At 38.7% G+C, this 17,244-nt stretch overlaps 1 protein-coding gene and 1 long non-coding RNA gene across 11 annotated transcripts; one reads left to right on the top strand and one right to left on the bottom strand.

The window, feature by feature from the left end:
- Positions 1-594: 594 nt before the first annotated feature.
- On the bottom strand, positions 595-3,192 carry LOC145795592 (uncharacterized). Its single transcript, XM_082880420.1, has 3 exons — positions 2,152-3,192; positions 1,254-2,055; positions 595-1,133 (listed from the first exon to the last, which is right to left on the bottom strand). The coding sequence occupies exons 1-3, from the start codon at positions 3,190-3,192 to the stop codon at positions 595-597; spliced, it is 2,382 nt and encodes a 793-aa protein (XP_082736546.1).
- Positions 3,193-6,374: 3,182 nt separating this feature from the next.
- LOC114265361 (uncharacterized) lies at positions 6,375-11,586 on the top strand. Of its 10 annotated transcripts, XR_014334944.1 has the most exons (9): positions 6,487-6,978; positions 7,561-7,597; positions 7,714-7,813; positions 8,315-8,367; positions 8,658-8,757; positions 8,846-8,952; positions 9,554-9,689; positions 10,820-10,972; positions 11,376-11,586. It is a non-coding gene; the product is annotated as an uncharacterized LOC114265361 (long non-coding RNA). The 10 variants fall into 10 exon arrangements; XR_014334946.1 differs by lacking the exon at positions 8,315-8,367 and having other exon boundaries at positions 6,500-6,978; XR_014334951.1 differs by lacking the exon at positions 8,315-8,367 and having other exon boundaries at positions 6,500-6,978; positions 8,846-8,985.
- The last annotated feature ends 5,658 nt before the right edge of the window (positions 11,587-17,244 follow it).

Here is a 17,244-nt window from a genome sequence, read left to right as displayed (position 1 = left end):
TGACCTTCCGCCAATGTGGCATCCACAAATCCCATCGTGAATTTCGTAGAGAACATTCTCGACGAGATTGGGATGCACACATAGAAGGTAGGGGCCAAGGTAGGAACGTCTGTATAGCTTCCCAGACGGTGAGATCCAGAATCGAGCTGATTTATGCCTAATCTTGTTGGCTTCCCTTCTATCTTCGAGGAGTTTACCAGATTTCAGAAATACCAATATTGGATCCATCCAGCTCGACTCTAAGTTGCTGCAGAGGACTGGAGATGCAATACTTGGTTCTGGTACAAACTCAACCCAAACTCTCTTGGCATCCTTTGTATCCACTGATGAGCCGAGGCATGCCAGAGCATCTGTGTGGCTATTTTTGTCTCGACTGATTCGTTCCACTCGTATGGATTGAAATTTTCTGAGTAGGTCTCTGGCCTTGCCTGCGTACATAGCCATCCTTTCATCTCGAGTTTCATAGACCCCAGAAAGCTGGTTTACCACTAGTTGTGAGTCGCTGAAAACAAGAAGTTGTTCTGCACTGAAGTGTTCGGTGCTATGCAAGCCAGCCAATAACGCTTCGTACTCGACCTCGTTGTTTGAAGCCTTCTAGCCTAGCTTGAGAGCCTGTTCCCAGATAAAGCCTTCTGGTGAAATAAGAACTACTCCTGCCCCCGAGCCTCGGTTATTGGGCGAACCATCGACGTAGAGTTGCCAAATGTTTCCAATAAAGAGTTTCCATGCTTCCGAAGCGCTGGGTTTTCCTTTTTCGGTGGCGCTTGGCAGTTGTGCCAAACTCAGATTCCCCGGTTCGGTACTCTGGGTGGGAGTAAATTCTGCGACAAAATCCGCCAAGACCTGGGCCTTGATTGCTGTCCTGGGTTGATACCGAATGTCAAACTCACCAAGTTCTACCGCCCACTTTGCTGTTCGGCCAGAGAAATCAGCTCGGCTGAATACAGATCTGAGGGGAAATTCAGTGAGGACGTTAATGGTATGCCCCTGGAAGTAATGTTGCAACTTTCTTAAGGCGATAAGCAGCGCGTAAGCTAACTTTTCCAGTGGTAGATACCGTGTCTCGGCATCTAGTAAAGTCTTGCTAACATAATATACTGGTCTCTGTTCCTTGTCAACTTCTCGAATTAATACTGCGCTCACTGCATGATCTAAGACTGCTAGATAGAGATACAGCTCCTCTCCCGGTTCTGGAGTGGACAGTAGAGGAGGTGTACTGAGGTATCTTTTGAGGCTCTACAGTGCTTCGATACATTCGCTACTCCATTCAAATGCTGCCTTTTTCCTCAAAAGCTGGAAGAAGGGCTTCATCTGATCTGAGGATTTGCTAATAAACCGATTCAGTGCGGCCGCCATTCCGGCTAGTTTCTGTAGTTCCTTAAACTTTGTTAGCACTTCGAGATCCGGTATTTCCCTAATTTGATCCGGATTCGCTTCAATTCCTCTGTGAGTGGCCATGTATCCCAAGAACTTCCCTGTTCCTACCTCGAAGGCGCATTTCGAGGCATTGAGGCGAAGCTGGTGGTTTTTCAGGATACTAAAAACTTCTCTCAAGTCTGCGAGGTGGTTTGTAGCGAGCTTGCTTTTTACTACCATATCGTCTATATAGGCTTCCATGGTTTTCCCCAGTTGGTCTTTGAACATCCGAGTGATCATTTGCTGGTAGGTCGCCCCGGCGTTCTCGAGGCCGAATGGCATTACTCTGTAGCAGTAAGTCCCTCTCGGAGTGATAAACGCTGTCTTTTCTTGATCCGGACCGAACAGTGGTATTTGATGATAACCGCTATAAGTGTCTAGAAAGCTCATGCGCTCATGCCCTGCTGTTGAGTCTACTAGTTGATCAATGCGAGGTAGCGAAAAATTGTCTTTAGGGCAGGCTTTGTTCAAGCAAGTGAAATCGACACAAACTCTCCATTTTCCGTTCTTCTTCTTGACTACAACTGTGTTAGACAGCCATTGCGGGTACTGAACTTCTCTGATTGCTCCCGAGGCCAGGAGTTTTTCGACTTCGGCAATTACTACTTCGGTGTGCTCAACTGATGATCTCCGACTTTTCTATACAATGGGCCGAGCTAAAGGATTGATGTTGAGCTTGTGGCAAGCAAATTCTGGGTCCAACCCTGGAGTATCATATGCTGACCACGCGAATACCTCCATTTTTTCCCTCAGCAGTTCCAGCAGCTGAAGTTTCTCATCAGCGCCTAGCGAGGTACCGATAAGGAAGTACTTTTCCGGGTCATCTTCTCTTACCAAGACTTTTTCCAAATCCTCTACTATCTTTTCCTCTGGAGTTCCCCCCACATCTTCCAAGACTGGCTGTCCGGCCACTTCTACCATCTGTACCCGATTGCAGAGCTGCTTTGCCTTTAATGCTGCCATGAAACAATGTTTGGACGCAACTTGATCCCCTGAGATCTGCTCTACTCCGTGTTCCATTGGGAAACGGATGAGCTGGTGATAGGTTGAAGGGACTGCTTCCATTCGATGAATCCACGGACGGCCAAGTATGGCGTTATAAGGGGATGGTGTATTAATAACCAAGAACTCTATCAGGAGGGTTTTTGTCCCCGCTATGACTGGCAATACTATTCTGCCGAGCGGCCATTCCGGTTGTGAATTAAAACCGACCAACGGGGCTGCCGCTGGGGTGAGATGCTGCTCGGAGAGGCCGAGCTTTCTGAACAAATCATAATACAGTATGTCTGCCGCACTGCCCTGATCTACTAGGACTCGTTTTACATCAAATCCTTTCCCAATCCCAGTAGTTATAATCAATGCATCAGTATGTGCGTGTTGTATGCCTTCTAAATCTTTGCTAGTAAATGAAACAGTGCACAAGGGGGATTTAGATACTGTACGTACCTTTTTCGATGCCGGCTCCATTAACACGATTCGCTGAATTTGCGCAGCCTTCGCGATCTCTTCCTTTAGTGCCTCCTCAGATTCCTGAGCCGCTGTCCCATGGATCACATTTATTATCAGCCGGGGTGGAAGCTCGATATTTGCTTCTGGAGGTGGGTTCCCCAGCTCGGCCACTTCCTTATCCTGATCAATGTATTCCCTTAGGTGTCCAGCTGCCACCAGGTCTTCCAAGTATTGCTTCATTGCCCTACAGTTTTGAGTCATGTGTCCCCTGTCTTGGTGGTAGGTGCATCTAAGCTTCTGATTGCGCCGAGCTGGATCTCCCAACATTTTCGGCAGCCAAACAAAGAAGGGCTCTCTCTTGATCTTTTCCAGGATTCGATAGATTGGCTCTTTGAACACAGTCACAACGGCTTCATGGGATTTGGACTTATCCACCTCATTCACTACAATCCCTCGGTGTTCTCCTCGATCCGTTCTCTTCTTCTGTCGAGCTGTTTGTTTTGCTGACACTACCTCGATGGGGATCTAATCGCCTTCGAGACGAGCATATTGCTCAATCCTGGCGCGCAAGTCTTTCAAAGCTGTGGCCGGGCGCTTGGTAAGTGATTGTCTCAACTTACTTTCCGAGCGCAGACCATGTTTGAAGGACATAACGGCCATCTTCTCGCTACGCACATTTTCTTCCAGATCATTATACTCTTCCCAGTATCTTCTAGCATAATTGCACAGCATTTCCTCTTACTCCTTCCTGAGGCCGAACAGCGTATCCGGCTCTTTTGGGATCTTAGTATTGGAGACGAACCTGGCTAGGAACTCTTTGGAGAGCTGCTTCCAGCCATGAATCGATCCAGCGGGGAGTCGATCGAACCATCGGAGTCCGGTTTCTCCCAAGCTGGATGGGAAGACTTTGCACATCAGTGCCTCATCTCGGCTTCATAGGGACATCATCTGTCTAAAATGGCTGATATGTGTCAGAGGGTCCGATTTCCCATCATACGAAAGTGAACTTTGGTGGAGTGAACTTCTTTGGAGGTCTCATGGTCTCAATCTCCAGAGAGAGTGGCGAAGAGATGAGCCTGTCCAGCGCTCGATGTTCTCTCTGGTGAACAGTACGGTCCAGATGATCTCGATGTTGCTCGTTCTGCCTATTGCTAATCAGCCAAGTGCGAAGGTCCTGAGGAGGGTATTCAGTTTGTTGACTAACCGTCTTCTGCCTCTTGGCCCTCCTCCGGCGTGACCCACGGGTGTGGCTACTCGCCGCTTCACTTTGTGCTGGGGAGCCATTCCTAGGGAATTTTTTCACTGGTAGTTCTCTAGACGAGCTCCTTTGTTGCAAACGAGGGGCTCTGCTTCCGTCCTCTTTTCCGTCGGATCACCCAACAGCTTCTTAAGTTGAGCTTTCAGTTCCTGTATCTCCATTCCCATGGAATCTATAATTCGATCTCTATAATCCTTTTCCAGAAGGAAATGATGAGAAGAACCTCCAGCAAAGGGCAGTCGATGCTCGACGGATTCGGGGGTTCGATTATTGTTTCCAGTTTGCTCCTCCAGAACTGTTGGGAGTGCCAAACCTTTGTCCTTCGTCTTCTCCGTCTGTGGAGTATGTGCTGAAGGCGGAATGTCCTCAATCCCCATTACCGGAACTGAATGCAGAGCTCAGAGATAAAGTGATCCACGCTCATCGCACCAATTGTGCGTACCGGATTCCGCACTAGATGAAAGTGGATCGGGGCTCCGCACTCAGTTGGACTATCCAGGGACCGGGACTCCTGCCACAAGAAGCACCGTTAGAGCTGCCCGGCCGGGGTTGGCCGGATAACCCCTCCGGCGTAGGAATCAATGATCGACGAAGAAATGTATGTTAAGTGTGATTAGAACAGTTCTCCTTAGTTCAGTTCAATTCAGTTACCTTCAATGTGAAGTTTATGAAATATATATAGTATTCCTTACTTGCTTCTCAAGGTGGTTTCATGGAATGCGGATGCTGCCAGGTGTCCATTCAGCATTACTCCAGGTGGGGGACCACCTGGTAGTTGTCATTGATTGCATATACTCATTGTAGGCATGCTGATAGCAAATCACATTCCTTTGATTCAACAACTTCTGTGATTCTAGGTGTCGGGGACCAGCTGAGGTGGCAACCTGCACATGCTTGCACTAACAGCTCCCACGTTTCCTTGTGAGGTTTCTCCAGCTCGGTACTCATGTACTTCAGCTCGGTACTGATGTGCCTCGGCTCGGCCTTTTTCGGGATCATTCATGGAGATGGGCTGGCCCATTATCTGTTCGGCCCACAAATTCCGTTTCGCAGCTCGGCCCAAACCAGCACTACGGCTGGGCTAGCCTTTCCACTGCGGGTTGGGCCCAAGTGCTTGAGGACTTGGGTGGACTGTTGATCATGAAGTTAGGCCCAACTGGTTTGTCTATATACTCATCTGACCCACTTGGATTCGGACTTTGTCGGATTAGGCTAACCCAAGGCTTGGACCTGACCCATTTCACATTTAGCCCCTTCACATGTCATTGAAAAGCACATTACATATATATATATATATATATATTTAATGACAAATAAACGTGGATATAACATTTGTATGTAGATAATTAGTTCGTTTAAGTTTGATGACAATTACAGTGATATCAAAGTATTATTATATTACTTTAATTGGTATGTTGGACTCTGTTTCAAGCAAGTAACAAAGTGTGCCTTTATATTTTATTGGCTCACGCTCTGGAGTCTCATGCTCTGGAGCGTGCTGCTGCTAATCTGAATTGGGGTGTTCTGCTGGTTGTTAGGTGTATTAATGTTGGTGTATTATTGTAATGTTTTTTTTCTATTCTTTTTTTTTTTGTGCTTTTGATTGGTTCCTCATCAATCTTGGGTGTTGATGTTTGTTTTTGCATGTATTGTGCCTTTTTTTATCAATAAAGTCTTTGTTTGCTGATAAAAAAAAAACTATTTTATTGGCTCACGTATTAGTGTCATCTTGCATGAACTTGATTCTATATATTTACAAAGACGTCATTTGAGTGGGGTGCTTCATGTATATTATGTATAAAAAATAAAAATAAAAATCAATCTGATAATTGTAACTATCGTATTTATATTTTAAAAAAAAATTTAACTACAATTGTGCTCTAAAACATAGACTATCAATCTTTTTAAGTGACAAATGAAATAAATGAAATAATTATAATTATTGAATTGACATAAATTTTTTTATAAAAAATATTAATAAATAATTTTATAAAATAAATAATTTAATTTATTAAAACGAAACCCAACTCCTTTTAAAATTATTCTCCAGTGATGACAACATCGAAACCACCACTTTTCCTCCCTTTTTCGATTTGGAATCATTTGAATTGAGAATAGTGTTGATATTATTTTAAAAATACGATCATTTCAAGACTGGTGTTATTGAAATTTAAAAATTAAGTTTATTTTTTAAATTTAATAATGTGATATTTTATTAAAATATAAATTCTTTTATATTTTTTCTAATTATCACTACAACAAAAATTGCCTTTAACCACGTTTCTTAGACAACGTTTTTTGAAAAACGCTGTGAAAGACCTAGAGTTAAATTAAAAGACACGCGTTAAACACACTTCCACTTTATAACAGAGCTCCGTCTCCTTCAGTCTTCATTTCTTTCTCTTCTCGTTTTCTCTCACCGCCCAAGATCTAGATCTAGGGTTTTCTCTGTCTCTCCTCATTCTCCTTGAGAGATTCACCAGGTTCGATTTCCATTACTTGTTCAGATCTAATTCGAGATCATCGAGATCGAGACAGGGACGGGGACCGAGATCGGTCGAGTCGGAGCAAGAGAGGAGATAGGTTGATTCATAGGAGTAATAGAGAAGATGATGGTGAGGACAGTTCAGAGGAGAGTGTGAATGATGAGGAGGACGATGACGATGGAGTCGCCACTGCATTGCCGATCTAGGGTTTGATTGGAGCTCTAGGGTTTTAGAGCCCCTTGAGACTCGTCATGGCTACTCCTTCAAGCTATAAAAGCGTAATTCACACTCTCTCAATCGCTTCAAGAGAGAGAGAGAATCCAGAATCAGATTTTCGATTTCCTAGTTTTGAATCAATCTTCCAGATCGGTACACACTTCCTCTATCTTTTTATTTTGCTTTTCGATTCCGATTCTCTTTCTGCTACTCTGTCTTTTGATGGTGATTTCGATTCTATTGGTGCTTCTGTTTTAATCTGATTTTTTTTTTCTTTTTCTATGAGCAACGAAATCAATTGAGTGTTCTTGGGATTTCTTGTAATTTTGTTAATTAACCTATTTATTTTATTGGGTTTGGTGGAGGGTTATGCTCATCAAATAATAAAAATCGATGCTTTGGTGTATTTTCTTTATATATTGGGTTTTCTTAAGTTTAATACCTGATTTGGTGGATTGTTATGATGATCTTTTCCTACAGATTTTTGTTGTTCTTTTATTTTTTTTTTTGGATTGCATGATTATCGAAAAGGAATTAATCTTTGTTTAAGGGATACCTTTAATGCTTGGGATTTCTTTGTTGAGACAAAGCCTTATATGTTAAAAGGACTAATAAATGTGAATGTTTGATTAACTGATGGTTGGGATTTCTTATTGCATATGAAAGATTTGCTAATTTTAGTCATATACATCTGCTGATATAAAGAAGTTTATTTAAGCATTTAACTTTGTGCAGGTATGACTATTTCAGGTACGGACAATCTTCCGGGAAGGTGTGTGACAATTGAATTTTTTTTCTACATAACAGTTTCTTGTTAATTAAGTTATATGGTGCGACTTGTAGTGCCTAAAAGTGTCATCTACAGCTCATACCTTCCCTGTGTTGCAGCCAAGTGAGCAGAATACCTCCGCAGATATTGAGGCTGTATATAAATGTCTTGAGGAAAGCTATGGCGTAAAGCAGGAGAATATCATCCTTTACGGTCAAAGTATTACTACTTTTATGTGCATACCTTCCAATATTATGAGTAACTAAAAGTATTCAAACTAGAGAATTGTTAAAAAAAACTATAATTTTAAAATTGTTTATGAATTAATGAAGCTGTATTGACATCATACCCTCATTTGCCAATTTATGAAACATATGATATCACAAAGATGAGTAGTTTATTCATTTACTTGAAAAAGTTATGATGTATGAGCCACATTCTTCATCTGGGAGAAAAAATGGTTCATACTCTAATGCATATCATGTCATGTTAATTCTTTTGACAATACCTCTTCTAATCTTTAAATCCATGCTTCAAAGAGAGATTTTGATTGTTGATGTGATGAAGACTATAAAACCAACCATATGGCCAAATTGAAGAATTTTTCCGATATTACAGTCATGCTTTGCAAATACACCCCACATATATATTTATAGATACATATATTTATTTGTGTATATTAGAAAGTGTTGGTTAATTTATGTGGTTTTGCCGGTGTAGCTGGAGTTGATGGCAGCAATGGTGGTAGTGGCACAGGACCTCCGGGTTTCTTGGTACTTCAATTTTCTTTTATTTGAGATTCAAGAGTGAGAAAACAAGAAGCAGGGGAGGAGAGAGAGAAGTGAGGACTTTCCTCCTGAAGCTCGTGATTTGTGACCTATGATTGCATATGTTTGGGCATGAATTTGTGCTGCCTTCGAAGTTGTACAAGCTCAGGATGGACAGGAATTTAGCCTATTTGATTTTCACACACTTTTTGATGAAATTTAGCATTTTGGAATCTAGCTTGAAAAGTTCCTTATTCTGTCCCATTATTTAAGTTTATCTTTTCATTCATTTTCAGATCATATTTTAATGCGTGTTAATTGCAAATGATGTTTGGTGTTGGAAAGATGTTGCAAACAAAATATATAAGCACATTTTGCATAATCAACCATTTCTTTGTAAGTTTTTTATTTGATTCAGGTAACTATTGTTTCTGTACATGATGGTGAATACCACTGGTAATATACAATTTCATTCCTTTGACAGGATACGATATTCCCCTGAAATGATTGACGGAAAAAGAGTATGGAAAATTGATCGGTTAGCACCCTGACTAGTATTCTCAGCATCTTCATTATAAAGTTCGTCATTGGGTATTTTTCCATGCTGCCTTTCATTTATTTTCTGTAAGTAGAGACACTCGTGCATTTGTAATATCAGTGGGATGTACTAGTTTATGTATTCTTAGTGGTACTTTTGAAATTTGTTGTATACATGAGAGAAAATATTGCAATTCTACTAGTACATTTTCTATGGAATAAACTTTAAATCTGTTTGGCATCATTTTCATTTTTCTGTTTTCATATTTCGAAAAATATAGAAAACTTGTTTTTAGTAAAGAAACACTAAAAAATAGTTTTTAAATTTTCGAAAGCTGTTTTCGTACAAATGAAGGAAACGATGGATGTTTTCAAACTTTTTATTATTGTTTTATTCTGAAAACAAGAAAAACAAACCAAACAAAATTAATCTGTTGGGATAAGAACACTCTTTTTTGAGTGAGTGCAGTTAGATTATATCTTTAGATTATACACTTGATAATAGTGGTTTGCATACAAAAGAATAATTATGATGATCATTATTTATTGTGTCCGTGGCTGAATTTTTCTTCTTTTTACAAAAATGAAAATCCTCTAAGAATTTCTTCATGTCCGTATGAAAACTGTTTTTTTTTCTTCATCGAAATTGTTGCAGGTAACAGCAGGTGCTATATTAGGATGTATAGTAGCATACCTCATGAAACGCTCCAGTTAAGGGATGGTGTAGTTATTGCTTCTCAATTACCAAATCTTCAAGAGGCTTTCGAGCTTTTCAATTGTGGTAACAGCAGGTGCTATATTCTAGTCTTGGTTGCAACTATTGCTTCCTTTGCTTTTCTGTGTATAAAATTGATTTTCAAGGCTTATCAAATTTATGCAGTGTTTGGTATTTAAAAATTGATTTGGAAACCCCAGAAGTTCCCTATCCCTGTACTTTCTGATAGTTTGATAGTGTCATCATTTCTGTTTGTTGAGTGATTAGACTGATAGAGTTAGAATGTTAAATATTACAATGATTGAGAAAACATATATTTTAAGAACATATATGAGTTCTTAGAGCAAGTTGAATGCTTTGCCATAATCCTCTGTATATAGATGTTTAGTTTGGATTTGTTAATAATTTTTTTAAAATTTTTAAATTTTTTTACCAGTACAAAGGATATTTCGGGGAAATAAATCATTCTATTTTCAAACATCATTCTCTTTTTGTTGACACATAAGATCAAGCAAAATGATCAACGACGTTAGTACACACCACATTTCTATTGGTTCAGTAGTTCATATCTAATCATGAGTTTTTGTTTGGTACTAGGTTTTCAGACAAAGGGTGAAAAATTTCGAGTGTATAAACTGAGAATTGAAATTTGTGTAAATAAAAAATCTCCCCAAACATCACCTCTAGATTGTCATTGTACCCACAATGTCTCAGCCCTAGCCTTCTCATCTGGTGTGGAAAACCTATTCCACGAATTCAACGAAATCATTTTCCCTTTGTTCATCATCACATATTCCACTTCCAATCTTGCCTACACTGAAACACTAATTTTCAGGCCTTGGTTGGTCACTCAACAACCTATCTCCTTATGAGGATGTAAAAATCCGGCTACAAATGGGAAGGGTTCAGTGCTTTCTAGGAACCAGTCCTCAGGCTTCAGAATCACCACAATCTTGCCTTCAACAACACTACATACAACCATCGACGTAATTTTTTATCCTTTGATCCATAGTTGGGTCAATGATTATATTGAGATGGTGGGTAGCCCAACCTGTGGCTGTGTCGTTTCTTCACTCATTCTATTATTGAATTAAAATATAGAATGTGTCACAAAAATATAATGATTACTGTTTTGAATGTGTATCCCTCTATAACTTGGTTTAATCCCAACCTTCTATTATATTTAGCATACTGTGTTTTTCCCAGGTTCTTAGAGAGGTTTCCTATCGATTCAAAGGTTTTGGGAGAATGAAAAGTAGTGTGTGAGATTGATTTAAGGAGTGACACAGAGGTCATGCAGTAGATAAGAGTTCCTGCTAGAAGACTGTTATTTGAAAAGGCCAAGAAGACTATTTTTAGGTAATTAAATCTCTTCGTAGTTTTTACTTGTATTTCCCTTTGCAATTTCTCAGTCCTCATTGTGTAGTTCCATCATATATCAAGTGCTCAGTGATGATGATCATTCTGTATTATACCTACTTACAGATCAATTTACCATATAGTTTGAATTGCATTTCAAGGGTTATTGCAGCTCTCATCTTTTCTTCTGTTTTTATTTTATTTTATTTTATTTATTTTGTGCACAATCTATATTGTATATTGTGAATACAATGTATAAATAAAAAAGTTTTCATTCTACATGCACTTGGAAATTTCATAATTTCTTATCTTTCTAGCCTTCTTGACATGGTATGCAAGAGTACGTAGATTTTCCAATCATTCAAGTTTATTGAAGTTGTGTTAATGGAATTGGATGATTCAGGTATATAATCATCATTTTGGTGAAGATGATGGATGACTTGATGAAGCTGAAGAGAGCTGTGGATGAAGTTATTTTCAGAGAATTTGGAGATTGCGTTTTACGGAGTTTTATTTTTTATTTTATTTTTTTATGAAAAATTGAAAAATTAATGCTCATCCATGTATATATTTTGAGATTGGTGATGGATAATATAGGTTTGGTTTGAACAAAAGTAAACAAGTCATTAATTATGATTTTTATTTTATTTTTTTTAAAAATGACAAATTGTGGCGTTTTTCTTAAAAACGTCGCAAAATGTCGTCATGATTACGTCAGAGATAACTCCTCTAACGTGCATAGTTAACAGCTGTTAAGAGAATTAAAGGCGTTTCAAAAAACGTCATTAAAGGTCTTTAGTGGCGTTTTTAAAACGTCACGAAGATACAGCGACGGCTGTATCATCGACGAATTTTATAAACGTCGTATTTTATTTTTGCGGCATTTTTTTGGCCTATTGCGGCGTTTTAAAAACGCCGCAAATTCCCGATTTTCTTGCAGTGTATTCATCAATTATTTTATTTACATATTATTAAGTTTAGAAAGTGAATTTATATATCATTTACTTTATTTCAATTAAAAATTATAAATGAATTTTCATTACCATTATGTTATGGATTTTCTATCAAGTGATGATCTAATATTTTATGACTACTTTACAACGTTTACTTTTGGGTTATTAGCTGTGAAATTTTATTAAACATTATTTTATTTGTCAGTCACATATGCAACAGATATTCTATATTATGTGTACATAGAATAGTGATTCAAGATTTTTGGCAATCTTAAGTTAGAAATAAACCATTTTTTTTTTTTTGATCCGCAAAGAAAAAACTTTATTGATGATAACAAACATACATTGCATATGGCCAAACATCAATAAAGAGAAGACAAGAGCAACAATAACTAAGCAACCCATCCTAATCCCAACTAGGTTGACACCAAGAAGGACACACAATCAAATGAAAGCTCAAGACAAGATGTTGGTAAGAAACCAACAAAACCAAACCAAGCAACAAAATAGAACAAAAGCACCCAACCGAACAAACAAAACTCCCACTTAAATCAACCCAGACCTCTGCAACATTTTAGCTATCTTGAACAAAACCTTAATTGCTGCAAATTGAAGACCACATCATTGACAAAAAGCGACATCCCTACTGTGTTATATTCCAACCATAAAGCAATTCTAATTTTAATAATCCCCGAAGACCCTTGAAATCTGGATGAACTCCTTGGAACAAACACTTATTTCTGATCTTCTACACAGACCACACGAAAGTAAAATGAATAGACTTCCAAATTCGCCTTTCAAATCTGTTAAAACTCATACCAGACCACCACTCCAAAAGGCCTCCAATAGACCCAAGTATAACCCAAGACAAATTCCACCATTCCAGAATTTCAGACCACAACCTTCATACCGAAGGACAGTGTAGAAGTATGTGATTAATAGATTCCACTACCTTCCTACAAAAAGGACAAAGATTGTTTACATTGGAATCCAGAACTCATATTCTTTGAAGGTATGCTGTTGTTTTTACTCTTCCTTTCCAAGCCAACTAGCCAAAAAACTTAACCTTTGGTGATGCACCATTATCCCACAACAGTTTCATGATACTAATAGATGGGCCATGATTAAGCTCACACCTTCGCCTAGCAGATGAAACTAAAAAAGATCCAGACGAATCAACAATCCACCTTACTTGATCATCTAAATTGACCCTTAAATTGGGAACAGCATTCAACACCTCAATAAGTCTTCTGACATCCTTCTCTTTCCAAGCTCTTAAAGGTCTTTTGAATGAGAAATTCCACTCCCTTGCTACTTCTCTGGTTTGAACCAAAAGCTTTAGTGAACCATCTTTAGTCTTAGATAAACTGGAAAGTTTAGGGAAGACATCCTTTAACTTTTCATTCATCAACCATGTATCCCATCAAAAATGAATCCTCTCTCCATTACATATCACAATTTTTGAATTATTAACAAAAAATGAATACATATCAGAATTTTCCAGCACAGAGGATAGTATATCTTGCCAAACTATGGACATCGAACTAGAGATCACCATACATGGACTCTAGCCACCACCATCATGATCATATTTACTGCACACAACACTCTTCCATAATAAACCATTCTTAGAACCATATCTCCACCACCATTTTAGTGACAAACTCTCACTCAAATCCTTGATTCTGCCTAAACCCAGACCTTCTTGCTCTTTAGTCTTGGTAACTTCCATCCATTTCACTAGATGAACCTTTCTCTTCAACTCTGAATCCCCTCCATAGAAAAGCAGCTTGCAACCTCTCAATACTCTTTACCACTCCTTTTGGCATTCTGAAAATAGATAAATAATAGATAGGCAAGCTCGATAACACAGTCTTGATAAGTGTCAATCTACTAGCAAAAGATAATAGCTTCCTTTTCCATGATGATAGTTTCACCTTCACCATATCCACAATAGGCAGCCATGTCTTCTTCCTCCTCAAATTGGCCCCCAAAGGTAGCCCCAAAGTTAGAAACAAACTTAAAACCTTATCTCCCTATATTTTTTAAAAATTGAGACTTTTTTTGTTTTTTTTTAAATTAGCGAAAGTCAATGGTTAGTTGCCAGATTAGCACTATGGAGAGAGTTAAAACTCGCACCCACATACTTTGTAAATAAATATTGCCCTCCTATTTCACTCCTAAGAGTGGAACCTACGACATCTCTTTTAAAAGAGACTTGGTGGCCAAAGAGTTAGCCAACTAAGTTAAAGCCCCTTAATTTAAAAAATTGAGACCTTTTTTTTTTTGATCGGCAAAAAATAAACTTTATTGATGAAAACAAAGGGCAAAGCACATGAATACATCAATAAAGCAAGGCAAGAGCAATAAGCATCATAGTGAACCTCCAAATCCCAACTAGGTTGGTACCAAGAGGACCACCCAATCATATACAAGCTCAAGCCATCAAAGTTGGAGAGATACCAACATAAAACCCACCAAAATGGACACCCACTCATACAACAACCTCACCAAATTTCACAAAGAGCACCTAGGTAAAATAAACCACCCAAAACACTCCCAAAATAACCAACCAAAACCTAATTAATTACATAACAGTACCAACAACAATAAAGTTAACAATGATATCCTCCACCAAGAATCCAACGTCATCAATCCACCCAGCCAATGAAAATCACACTGCGAGGCCCAGCAACAACAAAACTAACAATTATACCTTCCACCAAGATTCCAATTTCATCAAGCCACCCAGCAATTAAAGATCACACTGCGTGGGCCCCTACTGAACAAAATGAAACATCCCAGCAGCAAGACACCCCACAACTAAGCATCCTTATAGCACTGCCCTCGCACCACCACCCAAACAGAATCTAATATGCTTCAAGTTAAAGAGAAAATCATGCACTGTGAATTTATGATCTTTAAACACTTCCTTGAACCACACAGCCATTCTAAATTTTATCATATCACATACACCTTTGGCATTTGGAATAACATCTTTAAATAAGCATTCATTACGATGTTTCCACACGAACCATAACACTGTAATAGGAAGAGCTTTCCACATCGTCCTCTCCTTTTTACTGAGCCTAAACCCTGCCTACCAGTGAAGAATAGCCTCCACTGTATCAGGTAGTGCACCTTGTACTCCCCCCCCCCCCCCAATTTAGTATTTTTGACCACACTCTCCAAGTCACTGGGCAAGACAATAGGACATGATTAATTGACTCATCCACAGATTTGCACATAATGTAGAGGGTTGATGCATTAGCATTGAGAACACCAATTCGAAGAAGAAAGTCTGCTATTTTAAGTCTACCTTTCCAAGCAAGCCACCCAAAGAATTGGACTCTAGGAGGAATGTACTTCACCCACACCCTTTTGCTTGTTCTACTATAGCGGCCAAAACCACCTGCCAGAAATTTATAGACTGATTCAACTGTAAACCTCCATGTTTTTGAAGCCTCCCACACCAGTGTATCTTCCAAGAGAGACCAGAGGACAGGACAAACCTCTAAAAAACCTATCAATCTGGTAACCTCACTTTCCCAATCATATAGCTCCTTTCTGAATTGGAACAACCACTCACCTGTAACCACCTTCCTTTCCATCATTGCAGAGAAAGACTCTCCCTTGTTTACTACCAGTCTATATAATAGTGGGAAATCATCTTAAAGACTTATATCTTCACACCATTTATCCACCCAGAACTTCACTCTATGGCCATCACCCACTTTTAACTGACAATTTTCCAAAAAAAAAAAAAAAACACCATTAGGCTGCTATTTTGTTCATTACTTTTCACAATATCCTTCCAAAATTTTGAACACTTGTTGTCAGAGGTGACTAAAGGCCACCAATTCCCTTCATCTACCTTATATTTGTTGCATATGACTCTTCTCCAAAGTGCTTTGCTCTCAACTCCAAACCTTCACCACCATTTTAATAAAAGGCAAGCATTCACCTCATTAACTCTTCTAACCCCCAATCCTCCTTGGTCAACAGGTTTGGAGACTTCCTTCCATTTTACTAGATGAACCTTCTTCCTTAATTCAGACCCACCCCAGAGGAATGAGGCCTGAAACTTATCCAGCTCTTTTGCAACCCCTTGTGGCATTTTATAGAATGACAGATAGTATACGGGCAGAGAAGAAAGTACAAACTTTATCAGGGTCAATCTCCTTGCAAATGAGAGTAATCTCCTTTTTCCATGTGACAACCCTCACCACTGATTAGTGCTAACCTATGATTAAGCATGTTAACTGATAGATTGACTGAAATTCTGAACTGATTGATTGAGTATGCTAGTTTAAATGCATGTCTATCTATTGATTGCTAAATTATCTGTTCATATTTTATGTTTTAAACAGTAAATTGAAGGCCTTATCGGCGGCCGAACCAAAAATTGATTAATGTTTTATGCTAATTAGGAATTATGTGATTTTATGGTAAATTTAATTGAAATGTGATTTGGTATGTTTAAATTGGATTAAATAATGCTAATGTACAAGAGTTGGACTTAATTGCCATTTTGCCATTAGTGGGCTTTGCTAGACAATTGTTTAGTCTTGACTTATCTATGCTATACATCATTCTTGTTCATTTGTGAGAGACCAAAACCGACTAGAGTGAGAGAAATTGAGTTCAACTTGAAGGTTTTGCTTGGAAATTATAGGAATTGAGGAGTAATTTGCATAATTGAGCTCCCTTATCTTGTATTCAAGACTTAAGGTAGGAATTTCATCCTCTCATTTATGTATTTGAGTTGTTCTAGCACGGTTCATGGTAATTTAGTGAGTTGAATCAAGAATTGGTTGTAGATACTGGAATTGAGGCTTAATTCATGCATGCATGTGCATACCTTGAAATTTAAAGTTGTTTTCATGGAAATTCTTGCATGCATGTCCATATTATTATTATAGTCCATGAATTCATCATGATTTTGAAGGAATTGGCTCTTTGGAGCAATCATTTGAAGCTTTGAAGTTGTTTAAAATCATGCATGTTACATATCCATCATGTTCTTGAAGTTTGTTTGAAATTGGTGTTTAATTGAACTACCTTCGGGCTTTGATTTCTCAAATTGATCGTTGAAACATGTCAAATTATGAGTTTTGAAGTGTCTTCCAGAAAATTAGCCCAAAAGGATCGAGTTTGATGTTTTGAAATTGAGTTTTGAGCTTGAGGTTCAAATATGGAAATTCCAGATTTTGGACTCACGCTCGAGCGGGAAACTCGACGCTCGAGCGTAAGAACTGAGTTCATGCAGTCCGCTGGAGAGGGGAAAATGACGCTCTAGCGGAAAATGCGTGTATCCAG

The sequence above is a fragment of the Camellia sinensis genome, chromosome 7, assembly GCF_055761805.1.
Source record: "Camellia sinensis isolate YWXY chromosome 7, ASM5576180v1, whole genome shotgun sequence".
Taxonomy (NCBI): Eukaryota; Viridiplantae; Streptophyta; class Magnoliopsida; order Ericales; family Theaceae; genus Camellia; species Camellia sinensis.
This window is presented reverse-complemented; position numbering and strand designations above follow the sequence as displayed.

What these genes read in the sequence shown, in the direction of transcription:
- LOC145795592 (XM_082880420.1), bottom strand. Translation starts at nt 3,192, where the DNA reads ATGTTGGGAGATCCAGCTCGGCGCAATCAGAAGCTTAGATGCACCTAC. An exon ending in TGCTGAGGGAAAAAATGGAG is followed by an intron (nt 2,056 to 2,151) that starts GTATTCGCGTGG and finishes CCCATTGTATAG; the next exon opens with AAAAGTCGGAGATCATCAGT. An exon ending in ATTTGAATGGAGTAGCGAAT is followed by an intron (nt 1,134 to 1,253) that starts GTATCGAAGCAC and finishes CAGTGAGCGCAG; the next exon opens with TATTAATTCGAGAAGTTGAC.